General features: G+C 38.5%; 1 protein-coding gene across 1 annotated transcript in view; it reads right to left on the minus strand.

Moving 5' to 3' along the window:
* The window catches only part of LOC107719966 (inosine-5'-monophosphate dehydrogenase 1b-like), a 27,125-nt gene extending 20,015 nt beyond the window's left edge, over positions 1-7,110 (minus strand). Inside the window, exon 1 of the mRNA XM_016527522.1 lies at positions 6,326-7,110. Coding sequence (XP_016383008.1) covers positions 6,326-6,549 — 224 coding nt within the window. The 5' untranslated portion in view covers positions 6,550-7,110. The remainder of the gene's footprint in view (positions 1-6,325) is intronic.
* Positions 7,111-12,675: the final 5,565 nt, after the last annotated feature.

Below are 12,675 nucleotides of genomic sequence, written 5' to 3' on the forward strand. Positions count from 1 at the left end.
CACTTGCACTCTCCGCTACCTGCGACGTCACTTGCACTCTCGTCACTTGCAATCTTCACTTGCACTCTCCGCTACCTGCGACGTCACTTGCAATCGACACAAATCGTGCGTGTTGCCAATTGAGGCAAGACGCTGTGGTGGTGATTAAACGATTAAAACTAATTTTATACTATAACGTTCAGGGTCCTGCAAGAAAAAGACAAGACCCGCAAATCCGTGGCTACAGAACAGCAGAATATGAACGCAATGCACAAAGTCTCTCGTTAAGCGTTTTCCTCCTGTAGAAAAACACAAGTAATATGGCTGAATGTATTAAGATACATTACGTGCAATTAAAAGAACAAATTTGATATATTGTTATTATTTAATGTACTACAAGGCAAGCAGATGGCAATGAACACAATGCGCAAACTTTCACTTGTCCTCCAGCAAAACGCTTAATGTGGCATAATAATGGACTAAGATGATAAAGACAATTCAGTATTCAGTATTGAGTCTTGTTGTTGGCTCAAAGTATACACAGACCAGCAAAAATGAACGTGCATTATGAAATGCATTAAGTGTTATTAAAAGGATCAACTCCGTACAGGCAAGCAGACGGGCCCAGAACGCAATGCGTTAAGTTGCACGTTAAACATTTTCCTCAAATCATTATAAATAAAACACGTAAAATGGACCAAGACAATGATATAAAAGATCTGTAGACAGTTTATTCTATATGGATAAACGCTTAATGCGAAACTTTGCACGTTGCGTTTATTCTGGGCTCACCTGCTTGCCTGTACATAGCCTATTAGTTATGTATATTTTAATAATGAAGACGAGCATATTGAGTTTTGTCTGTATCATCTTAGTCCATTATGCCACGTTTTGCGGTATGGGAGGAAAATACTATATACATATTCATTATATTAATAAACTGTATATTGAATTTGATATTTTGATAGCATCTTAATACATTACGCCATATTATATAAGCCATATAAGCCAAGACTTTGCGCATTGCATTCATATTCTGCTGTTCTGTGGCCACAGATTTGCGGGTCTTGTCTTTTTCTCCAACAGATGACTTGCAGGACCCTGTACGTTACGGTACTAAATTAGTTTTAATCATTTAATCACCACCACAGCGTCTTGTCTCCATTGGTAACACGCACGATTTGTGTCCATTGCAAGTGACGTCGCAGGTATCGGAGAGTGCAAGTGGCGATTGCAAGTGACTTCATAATTTAGTTTCTTTTGTCTTGTCTTCACCACCTGGCTACTGTTGTAAAATGTTGAGAGATTCAAACAAAAGTAATCAATAAATAGAACAAAATCACACTAGCTTTGACATCTAATGACAAAACCTGATAGGCTTTTTGTGCTGCTAATTGCCAGAAGACCAGAAGAACTTGATACCCTGGTGAGTAAACATTTGATAATCTAACATATAATATCATTTTAATAAACTGTTCTACACATATAATATTAAAGTAATGTTTATTTATAATGAAGCTATAACTGTGAGTTCACTGACATAGTGCTAGAGTTTAGCTCCAACCATAATCAAGCACACCTGATCCAGCTAATCAAGGTCTTCAGGATTACTAGAAACTTCCAAGCAGGTGTGAGTTGGAGCTGGTTGGAGCTAAACTGTGCAGAGCTGCGGCCCTCCAGGAATTGAGTTTGACACCACTGTACTGGTCTTTTTTTCCCCCCTTCAATCAGTGCAAAGAAGTGCAAGTGCTGGCAGTGCATCAGATGGAGAGATTTAAAAGTTCATCAAAAGATGGCTGCTGCTCACTTTGGACCGAGATGGGGGAAGTAAAGAGCGGGCCCGATTCTTCCAAAAGGTATGTTCCAAATGTTAACATTTACCAGAGTTATCATTCATGTTATCAGTCAGATTCAGATTGTCTGAATAATCATACGTGTCATTGTCTGTTCCCCTTTTTGTATCACTTTCTGTCAGTCTGTCCCTCTTTTAGAGTACGCTTACTTGAGGAAGCTCCTGGATTTTATTCGATTTTTTTCAAATAAATTCTAATCACTCCTACTGTCATTTTTATCTTTTGGGCGGGGAAGCACATATGGATGTTATGGGGTCGGTGGGGATGCCATGAAAAGAAATGGTGTAAAGGCCAAACCCTTAATCTTTGTAAAGGTGACATATTTAGTTGACATGCATAAGTACATGTAGACTTAACAAGGACACTGTAACGTATGTATTTATATGTATTTAAAATGTTTAGTTGGAAGTAGACTTGGCCGGACTTGGGCCAGTGTAGGCTATTTGGGCCAATTCTGGGGCATCATTTATCCCATGTCCATGCCGAGTCTGGCAGCCGCAGCCGGGCCGAGTTATTTCATCTGGCCTGCCGGATCTGGGCCATTAGCGTGCCAAACCGTTTTGGCTACCTGGGACTTTTATCTTGAAGCGATTTTTGGTTTACACCGTATAAAATGTTCGTACTACCTGACAGATATCATTGAAACGGGTATCTTGAGAAACTGAACTAGACTCTGACAGAAGCGAAGTCCGATTCGTAAACAAGTCGTTTTTTTGATCTCTTCGATGATTCGATCGAACCGATGCACAAGTCTAAAAATACGTTCACGAATCAAACTGGATATCCGAGCGTGAGTAGAACAGAGTAGGTCTCTTTTGAACATTTCCAAATCGTAATAAAGCTAAAGGCGGATTATAATTATATTACATCTAAATTAGTTTTTATGAGCTAAATAATACTTACGCTTGGCTGGATATATAGCTTACACTATATTCATTGATTGTTTCATTGATTCAATGAACCTGTTATTTGAAGTGAAACTTGTGCTGCCTTTTAATTTATTTTGTTAAAGGATGCAATATTTTTTGTTGAGATGTAATAGTTTATTGTATTACTACTTAGATTTTTATTTATTTTTTTTTATCTCCAATTGAATTGATCTTATTTTGGTAATTGTCATTCCTATATGTAGGGCAGGCTACTATATTAAGCCTGTATTTTGCATTTATTTGTTTGTTTATTTACCCCAAATAAAAAAAGAACAAACAAATGTATATGTAAGACAAAAATATAATAAAAAATAATAATATTATAAAATCAATTATTATATAATAAAAATTATATTTTATCTAAATGCCAGTTTGTTTTATGCCAGATCTTCAGGTAGCCTAGTTATGTTTTCTGAGCATAAAAATTAAAATGTCAATGCACTTATCATACAAAATTATTTAATTCCATGTGTGTTGTATTTTTGTATTTAACAACTTAAATTGTTTTGTATGATTCATTGTAAATTGCAAAATCATTCATTGATTAATGAATTCTTGATTACAACATGGGGTTTGTAATACATTTTGCACTAGAATAGCAGTGCATTTAACATTCTATCACTTCATTCAACATTTAAAGCCTTGTTTAACATATAGGCAGCTTCTAACACCCAGATGACTCTAAGTGGTTATGCCATCAGCTGAATCTATTCCTGATAGACATTTAATCTTGCCCTCTCAACATACACAGACGTGCTGTTCTTTCCTAGTGGGATTTATACTCTAAACTGCAGATTAGACCTAAAGAGTGCTCTATCAATGTAATCCTTCGTTAAAGTTCTCTTCTCATCTGTCGAGAGAGCCGACTCTAATGGGAAAGAGAAAAGATGTGGTGGAAAAATGACACAGTCCCTCTAGATTTTATTTGGTTTACAGCAACGTTTCACATCGGAGCTTCATGACACAGTAAGCAGAGCTTATTTCAGATATGTAAGGAGCTTTGAAGAGCATGCAGGCACACTACAGATTGATGGGCCATGTCTTACATTCTCAGAGTCACATGGTTCTTGAGCTAAGCTGAAGATCTGCAGTTCTGAGGCAGATAAATACTAGTTAACCTCTGAGGGCAGAAGTGTCAACCGCAGAGGTGGGGGAGACCCTTGCTTGACCCTTAGAGAAGCACCTGTGTCATAATAAACTGTGATGGCAGATCCAGCTGAAAGCTCATGGGGTTTCTGAAAAGGTGTCTTGTATCCTGAGAGTCAAAACAACATCACAGGCTGTTGCTGTGGACATTCCCAACTGTTATTTAGGAATGAGATTGATGCTTATACAGTGGACCCAAAAAGTATTTGGACATCTATGCATGAATGTCACCATATTAGGTAACAAAATATCAAACCAATGGCATTTATTTTAAATAACGATAGCACAAACATACTTTTGATAGGTTTTAAATGCTAGCACAATAAATATACCGTAAAAAAAACAGAATTTGAGAGGTACTGACTTCATATGTCCACTAAAACTGAGACGAGATTTAGCATTTATCTATGCAATGGTTCTCAAGCTAAGAAGCTGGAACGACTCTTTGAAAAGTTATTATATGCAGCAAAAACACTTTATCATAACTAACATCAGTCATTTAATTCATTGTTTTGAATTAATTCATTTAATGTTGTTCAGTGATGATTAAACGCTTAAATAAAATGCTTTTGTTATTCATTATGCTGATTCTGTATTTACAGCTGATCTACAATACATTACTGTCTTCACTTGTTTTGATTGGACAAACAGAGGTCAACACAGACTAAACAGAGCCGCCCCTCCTTCTTCTTCTCTCCCACTCATTCACAGCTGTTATGATGATTAAACGCTTAAATAAAATGCTTATTTGTTATTCATTATGCTGATTCTGTATTTACAGCTGATCTACAATACATTACTGTCTTCACTTGTTTTGACTGGACAAACAGAGGTCAACACAGACTAAACAGAGCCGCCCCTCCTTCTTCTTCTCTCCCACTCATTCACAGCTGTTATTTTCTATTATTCCATCTACTTTTTCAACACAACACAAATAAAATATAAAGAAATGATTCACATACAAACACAAAAGGGGACCAAAATCAACATGAGTTATTACCAAAACAATATTAATTATTAATGGGTTTGTACAAATAAATATAGAAATTAATGAATGAATAAATAATTAAATATACAGTATGCTTATATTTTTGTCAATATTTGTATCAGTTTTTATCATTACTGCCTGCATTAAACAAATTGTGACAAATTAATGACAAAAAAATAAATATTCTGTATATTCATGTCTATATATATATATATATATATATATATTGACAGAATTTCAGGAATGTTTATATTTTTTGTTATTATTGCTGCCATTATATATAATGGGCATAGACATAATGTATATTTGTGTGTTTAAATTTGATCAAGTATGACATACAATAATGTCTTAGAATGGTTAAATCATTTTGAGAAAAAGTATCCTAGACCTTCTCATTCCTTCATTCATAAAGGATTAGTTCACTTCCAGAATAAAATTTTTTTCAATATTTTGATTTTTTTTGCACACTCAGATTCCAGATATTCAAATAGTTGTAACAAAAGTTGTAAGCCAAATATTCTAACAAACCATACATCAATGGAAAGCTTATTTATTCAGCTTTCAGATGATGTATAAATCTCAATTTCGAAAAATTGACACTTAAGACTGGTTTTGTGGTCCAGGGTCACATATAGTGGACTTCAATGGGGATCAAGGTCCGAATTTCAGTTTCAATGCAGCTTCAAAGGGCTCCACACAATCCTAGCAAAGGAATAAAGGTCTTGTCTAGTGAAACGATTTGTCATTTTCTAAAAAAAATAAATAAAATGTATATACTTTTAAACACAAATGCTCGTCTTGCATTAGCTCTGCAATGCGCGTCTACGATTTCACGCATTACGTAATCACGTTGGAAAGGCCACCCGCGGTTAGCTCTTTGTCTGTGTACTCCGGTTCAAAAAGGTATAGGGTAGGGTGAAAAACTCCATCTCATTTTCTCCTCCAACTTCAAAATCGTCCGACATCGTTGTTATACCTTTTTTTGTAAAGGGCGTTTGGCTTTCTTTGCACGTTCGCTTTGTAAACACTGGGTCCGTACTTCCGCTTACGTCCTTCCAACGTGACTACTTAATGTGTGAAGTCGAGTTAGTGCAAGACGAGCATTTGTGGTTAAAAAGTACATCAAATTTTATTTTTTTAGAAAATGACCGATCGTTTTGCTAGACAAGACCCTTATTCCTCAGCTGGGATCATGTAGAGCCCTTTGAAGCTGCATTGAAAGTGCAATTTGGACCTTCAACCCATTGGTCCCCATTGAAGTCCACTACATGGAGAAAAATCCTGCAAATGTTTTCCTCAAAAACCTTAATTTCTTTTCGACTGAAGAAAGAAATCCATGTCTTGGATGACATGGGGGTGAGTAAATTATCAGGAAAGTTTTATTCTGGAAGTGAACTAATCCTTTAAGTAGACCTACACTATGTTCTCACCTTTCTGGTTCATATCCTGCCTGTATCCGGGTGGCACTGTAGCGCTGGGCAGCTGTCTCGTGCCCATGTGTATTATGGGTAAACGGGCCATAAAAGTGAAGATCTGAGTCTCGTAATGACATCGGTGGCCTGACCGGCTCCATGTCCCCCACAATACGCCGGTAATCAATCTGGTAGCTGTCCCTATCCCCATCCACATAGCGGTCATACCCGTGCCCGTCCATATCAGCGAAATCCAGTGGGTCGTCCTCCACCGTGGCTCTGTTTGAGCCCGACTCACCCTTCCAAAAAACACCTGATTGTTGTCTCGCCCCCCTCACCTGAGACCACTTCACAGTCACAGCCGTTTGCTCATACACCAGGTTATACTTTGGATTCAAACTCTTCCACAAAGTTTAAAAGAATACAAAATCAAAAAATAATAAGAGCTGGATATGCGAGTCCTCAGTTAGATTTGTATCCAATTTGCATAAGCTATTAGCATCTTCCAAACCACAGGCCGAAGTTGTAGAGTTGTGCGAGTGCAAAGCTAAAGTTGAGATTTTGGTCAGCAGCTGACAATCCCAAGTTTCAAATGTCCAAGATGAGAAGCTTCCAAGATCTGGTTGGATGTCTTTTTCGTAGTCCCACTGATCAACCTGAAAGAAAAAGCAGATCACAGAACCTCAGACAGGACAGTACAGTAGTTAACCGGATGGCAGACAAGCAGAAATTGAATGAGCCTGGTTCTCTCTCTCCCTGTTTCACTTCAGTTAAGCTCTGTTTCTGACAGAAGCGCGTCACTTTCACAAAGAGGATTGCAGCATTAAGTGTGCATGTGTGTTTGTGTGTGTGCTTTAACAGGAGGAGGAACTTGTGGTGCTTGCATGGTGTTCACTAATGGAGCGAAGGACAATGGATGGGTTTTACATGCCCCCACCTCTTGTTTCTCCAAAGGTAACATTGCAGTGCACATTTGTGAGTTTGTGTGTCTATGAAAAGCATGCATTTGTGTCAATAAAAATGTGTTCAGTTTATTTGGGTGTCACATTCATCTTTTTTGCGTGTGCATACATGCATACACCTCTGTCACTATGTGTATGCACAGCCTAGAAACGGCTTCCTCATAAACAAAGTCAAATCCCAGGGTGCACTGATGGAGTGTGCTCAACCCTGGAGAGGCTTCAGGTTGGAGCAACAGAAAACGGCTCTTGACGGGCTAATTACACGCAGACGCTCTATAAGAAGTGCTCTGGCAAAACTGTGGCTGAACAAACATTGACCCTTGTTTGTGTGCACAGGCAAATGAGTGTCCTTCCTTACATCAGACACTTGTGTTGACCTATTTATATTGAGGAAAAGGCAATTAGCTTATGATTGAAGGTGTGTGGTTTATATGTCTGTGTGCTGTGGGCAGTGGCGGCTCGTCGGAGGAGGCAGGGGAGGCACAGCTTCCCCAAAATTTTGAGGTGACTTTGGGAGGAGGACGATTTAATGTTAATAAAATTCACAGTTCATTTCAGTTCATGTCTCAGAATGTGTATTTTTTGTTTGTAATTTCACAGCTGTAATACCATAACATGTTACTGAAGTTGGAAAGTGCCGCTTTTCTATCGCGAATGTGCCGAATCTGCTGATGTAATTACAACCACTAATGATAGAGAAGGAGTAGGGGGAGGCCGGGGGAGAGCTGAGCTCTCGTGCCTCCGTTGATAAAAAAAATTTGCCAATCACCATCGAGTGTTCACTTTCAGCGCTGAGGAGTGTTGAGAAAAGAAACCTCGTAGAGGAGGCTAGCCTCCCTTCTGATATCAACCAATCATCATAGAGACGTAAATTATGTGATATTAGTTTGATATCAACCAATCATCATAGAGACGTAAATTATGTGATATTAGTTTGAACGTCTCTCGCTGCGCTGATAATGTACCAAGTACTTATGATGAGTAGCGATATTGAATATTTGATCTAGATTTACCAAGCTGTCATTCAAACAGTATATATACAAATTGAAGAAAAAGGGAACACACGCCTAACTGGATATAGGCTACAGCAGTCGCGGCTTAATTAAATGGCACAACAGGCAGCTCTCTTTTAACACCGACTTTTAAGAAGGGATGGATGTTTGCTTCAAGTGATAGGCCAGGTAAGTGAAATTATATTATCTTGCTGTATGTGTGTCGTTTTCTTTACGTTTTCTGATTAAAAGCAACCAAAAAGCCATTTTAAAGTGGTTAAGCAAATAATAATAATAATAATCGGCAGGGATCCCAGACCAATACAATTAGTGTGCCTCCTCTATTTTAAAACCCACGAGCCGCCACTGGTTGTGGGAAGGGTTTGGAAGAGGAAAAAGGGGTTATGGGTACACAAATAGGTGTTGTAGGATGTTATGTTGTCTACAGGTCAGCTGGTATTCAAATCCCCTTGACGTATGTACGTTTGACCCTGCGTTCCATTCGGAAGGGCTCATCCCTATGCCCTAATCCCTTCAAAGTGTTTCCCCTTCGGAGTGAGAGCTTCGAAGGGTTGAAGGGTGTAGGGAACCAAACAACTGTTTCTTGTGCCCTTCAAAAGTGCCCTTCTGCGTCATCATCACGTGCCCACACGGAGGCGCCGTCATCATGCAAAGAATCTGCGCAAAGGATCATGGGAGCCCGAAGTGTCCATCAGTTGTACCCTTCGAAATCCTTCATTCCGAAGGGCCCTTTGAAGGGGCCAGTTTTGAGCACTTCGGTTTGGAACGACCCTTCAATATGGCGGCCATGATTGTTTTCACTCCGAAGTGCCCTTCGGAGGGCGATATATCCCGTTTGGAATGCACCGTGAGTCTCCCCATCACTAAGCAGGAAGAATTAACAGACTTAAAGGAAGGCAATTGTTCCTACACTTGCACCATCTGGCAAACCTCCAGCAGAACAGGATGGGGTGTGTATTCATGGAAACTGATGTACTGTGTATTCAGCAAACGCCCTGTTGGGGCGTATAATTGCACACATACTGTACATTTTGTCATAAAAAAAAAAACAATATAATTTATGATTGTTATGCACACTGGAAAAAAACTATTTATTTTAATCATTATTGCTGCAGTTTATTTTACACTGTGTGTGTGTGTGTGTGTGTGTGTGAAGTAAACTTGCAGTCTCTCAGCAGCATTGGGAAGCTGCAGTTAGTGCTTATAAGAGGCTTTCCTACTGCAATCCCCTGCAACTGTCACAAGCACTCTGTCACTTACAGATGAGACCTTTCATCAGAACCTTAGCAACTTTGTCTCCTTGTTGATGTTAATGAGAGTGTTTGGTTTGTGAGGGCCAAACATCCTCACTAATATAATGAAGTATTATAAAAAATAAAAAAAAACTTGTGAGGACATTTTATTTGTCCTAACTACTTAAAAATGCTCATAAATTGGCCAAATCATGTGAATATTTAAATCAAATTATATGTACAGTGCAGGTTTCTACGAGGGTTAGGCTTAGGTAAACATATGGAAGCAGATGACAAGTCAATCACATGTCAAGCTCCATCATGACAAAAAAACATCATAAATGTATCATGAATTACATAGTGAGAACTTAAATTTGAGTCTGTTCCTCACACAAAACTACTGTATAATTTCAGAAGACTTGTAATATAGTGCACAAGTCAATTTTAGAATACATTTATGATGTTTTTTTTTTGTTGTCATTTTGAAAGTCCTCGTTGACTTTCACTATATGGAAAGTGGCCAGAATATTCTTTAAAAATTATGCTTTTGTGTACCACAGAAGAAAAACACTCAAACATGGAATGGATGGACTGGGATGGATGATAATAATACACATAAATATTAATAATAATTATAGTATATCCATCCATTCCATGTTTGAGTGTTTAGGGCCGAGGGCCGAATTCTGCCAACAATATCAAGCCAAGGGCCACTGACCTATATATATAGAAGCGGAGTCCAGCCCAGGGTCGTCACATGTGGTTGCCGCAAGCCCGCCGGACGCTCCTTCGTCGAATCCGCCGGCCGCGCCGTTCTCCCCAAATATTCAGATGTGTGCAGCACATTTTATGGAGGACTGTTTACTGATCCTGGGAGAGTTACGTTAGACTAAAATGCCGGCAGTTCTGACTCACGTAAGTATGTTTTCATTTAAAGGATTTGCCACTGATGATTCAAACGCGAGTTTTGGGCAGTGTGGATTAACGTTAGCACTTGTTGTTTGTCATTTCTCCGATCACACATGCAGACATGGTTTTATGTTTACGCCGCTCGATGCAATGCAACGCGTAAACAGACAGTATAAGTCATTATAATCCGTATTTATGTCCCCACTGGATGCAACAAATGCCTCGTTTGTAATGGGTTTTAATGTTTATGTCTCGTCGCTCCGGCCGGACACGGTATGTGAGGGGCGTAACATTTCCGTCTCACGCTTGAGGTATTCGGCCAATCACAACGCACTGGATAGCTGGCCAATCAGAGCACACCTCGCTTTTCAGATCGATGAGCTTTGTAAAAATCGACACGTTTCAGAAAGGCGGGGCATAGAGGAGAAACAATAATGTACAGTATGTGGAAAATAATGTGTTTTTTTTTACCTTAAACCGCATAAACACATTTCATTACACCAAATACACAAAATAATGTTATTTTTAGCAACATCATATGACCCCTTTAAAGATTGGAATGGAAATAATTCTGGAAATTACAGTGCTGTATTTTGTCATAGTACATCAAACTCTTTTCCAGTAACCTTTTTACTGCTTGGTTGTCAGGGCCAGTATATGCAAATATGTATTCCTTTCTTTACTGCCTAGCTTTGTGCGGATGAAGAGATTTGCCTGTTCACTGTTTATGTGTGGTATTACTGTGTGATATTTGATTTATCCAACTCCTGCAGAGGGCACTGTTGATTTGTTTTAAAATATTGCTTCCAGTTTGTGTGACCTCTAGAGCAGTACTCAATTCCAGTCCCGGGGACCCCCTGCTCTGCACATTTTGCTTGTCTCCCTTATTTAACACATCTGATTCAGATCATCAGCTCGTAAGGAGAGAGATCCATGAACTGAACCGAGGGCGTCAGATAAAAGAGACATACAAAATGTGGAGAGCAGTGGTACCCCAGGACTGGAATTGAGAACCACTGGTCTAGATCAAATTCCAATAAGTTTTGCCAGCAAAATGTGTCTGAACTCTGCCCATCTATATTGAAAGACTATCCCCCGGGTTCACTTCACAGACAAGGCTTAAGCCTAGTCTCAGACTAAAATGTAAGTCTGAGCTGTTTCAACTGAAAGAAACTTGCACTGGTTGATTTTAAAAATATATTAATGCCTTTGTTTTGTTTCAAGATGCATACCAGTAATGTTTTTTTTCTAAGGCACATTTATAAAAAATACTTAAATGTCCTTATTGAACTATTGCCTAATCCTGGCTTAGTCTAAGCCCTGTCTATGAAACCAGGCCTATCAGTTTGTTATACAATTCTTGTATTACAAGGCAATAAGTCTGATTAGAGATTAAATACTGTAGTTAATCATTAAAAAAATCATGTGTTTTGAGGACAAGGTCATGCAGTATTTGCTGTTTAAGATGAGTTTAATTGAATGCAGGAACATTCTGCGCTTCACTTTGCACAGATGGAGTTTTGAAAAGCATGTCCTTCAGCAGCCACTCCAAATATAAGCACTTTGAGATGCAATTCAACTTTACTGTGTGATATTATTATTGAATTCTTTGTTGAGTACTGCATGCTTTATTAAATCAATAGGGCACAGAAAGCAAATCACTCTAGCTCAGGGTTCTTTCTCTCCTCTATCGCTCTACTGTTTTAAAAGTGATTTTCAGTATTTTTTTTTCAAGGCATGGAGAATGTAAAAGCATGAAACATTTTACATAAGCATGCCCAACCTCCTCACAGTTTGTGTCTGGAAAACCAGAAAAAAAATAAGTATTGAGCTGTTTATTAGGTGGTGACACATTAATAATTCATTCATCAGTTTATGATGGATTAGTCTCCAAATTATTATGCATACCCCAATAAGTAACACACACACACACACACACACACACACACACACATATATATATATATACTGTATATATATATATATGTGTGTGTGTGTGTGTGTGTGTGTGTGTGTGTTACTTATTGCATTTATAGTGTTTATATATATATATATAAACAATTCAAAGCATGCAAATCCTGTATCAGCCTGCGCTATTACATGGCCAGGTGTGAATGGTTTATTTGTCCAGTGACCAGATCAATACAAATCTGGCTACAAATGGCTGCATGATAGACCTCTAAATGCTCTTTTACCACAGCTGACACCCAGTAGCTTCTGTTAGATTGTGAGAACATTGCATTTTTTTATGC

This window comes from Sinocyclocheilus rhinocerous, unplaced genomic scaffold, assembly GCF_001515625.1.
Source record: "Sinocyclocheilus rhinocerous isolate Xijiao unplaced genomic scaffold, SAMN03320098_v1.1 scaffold2646, whole genome shotgun sequence".
Classification (NCBI taxonomy): Eukaryota; Metazoa; Chordata; class Actinopteri; order Cypriniformes; family Cyprinidae; genus Sinocyclocheilus; species Sinocyclocheilus rhinocerous.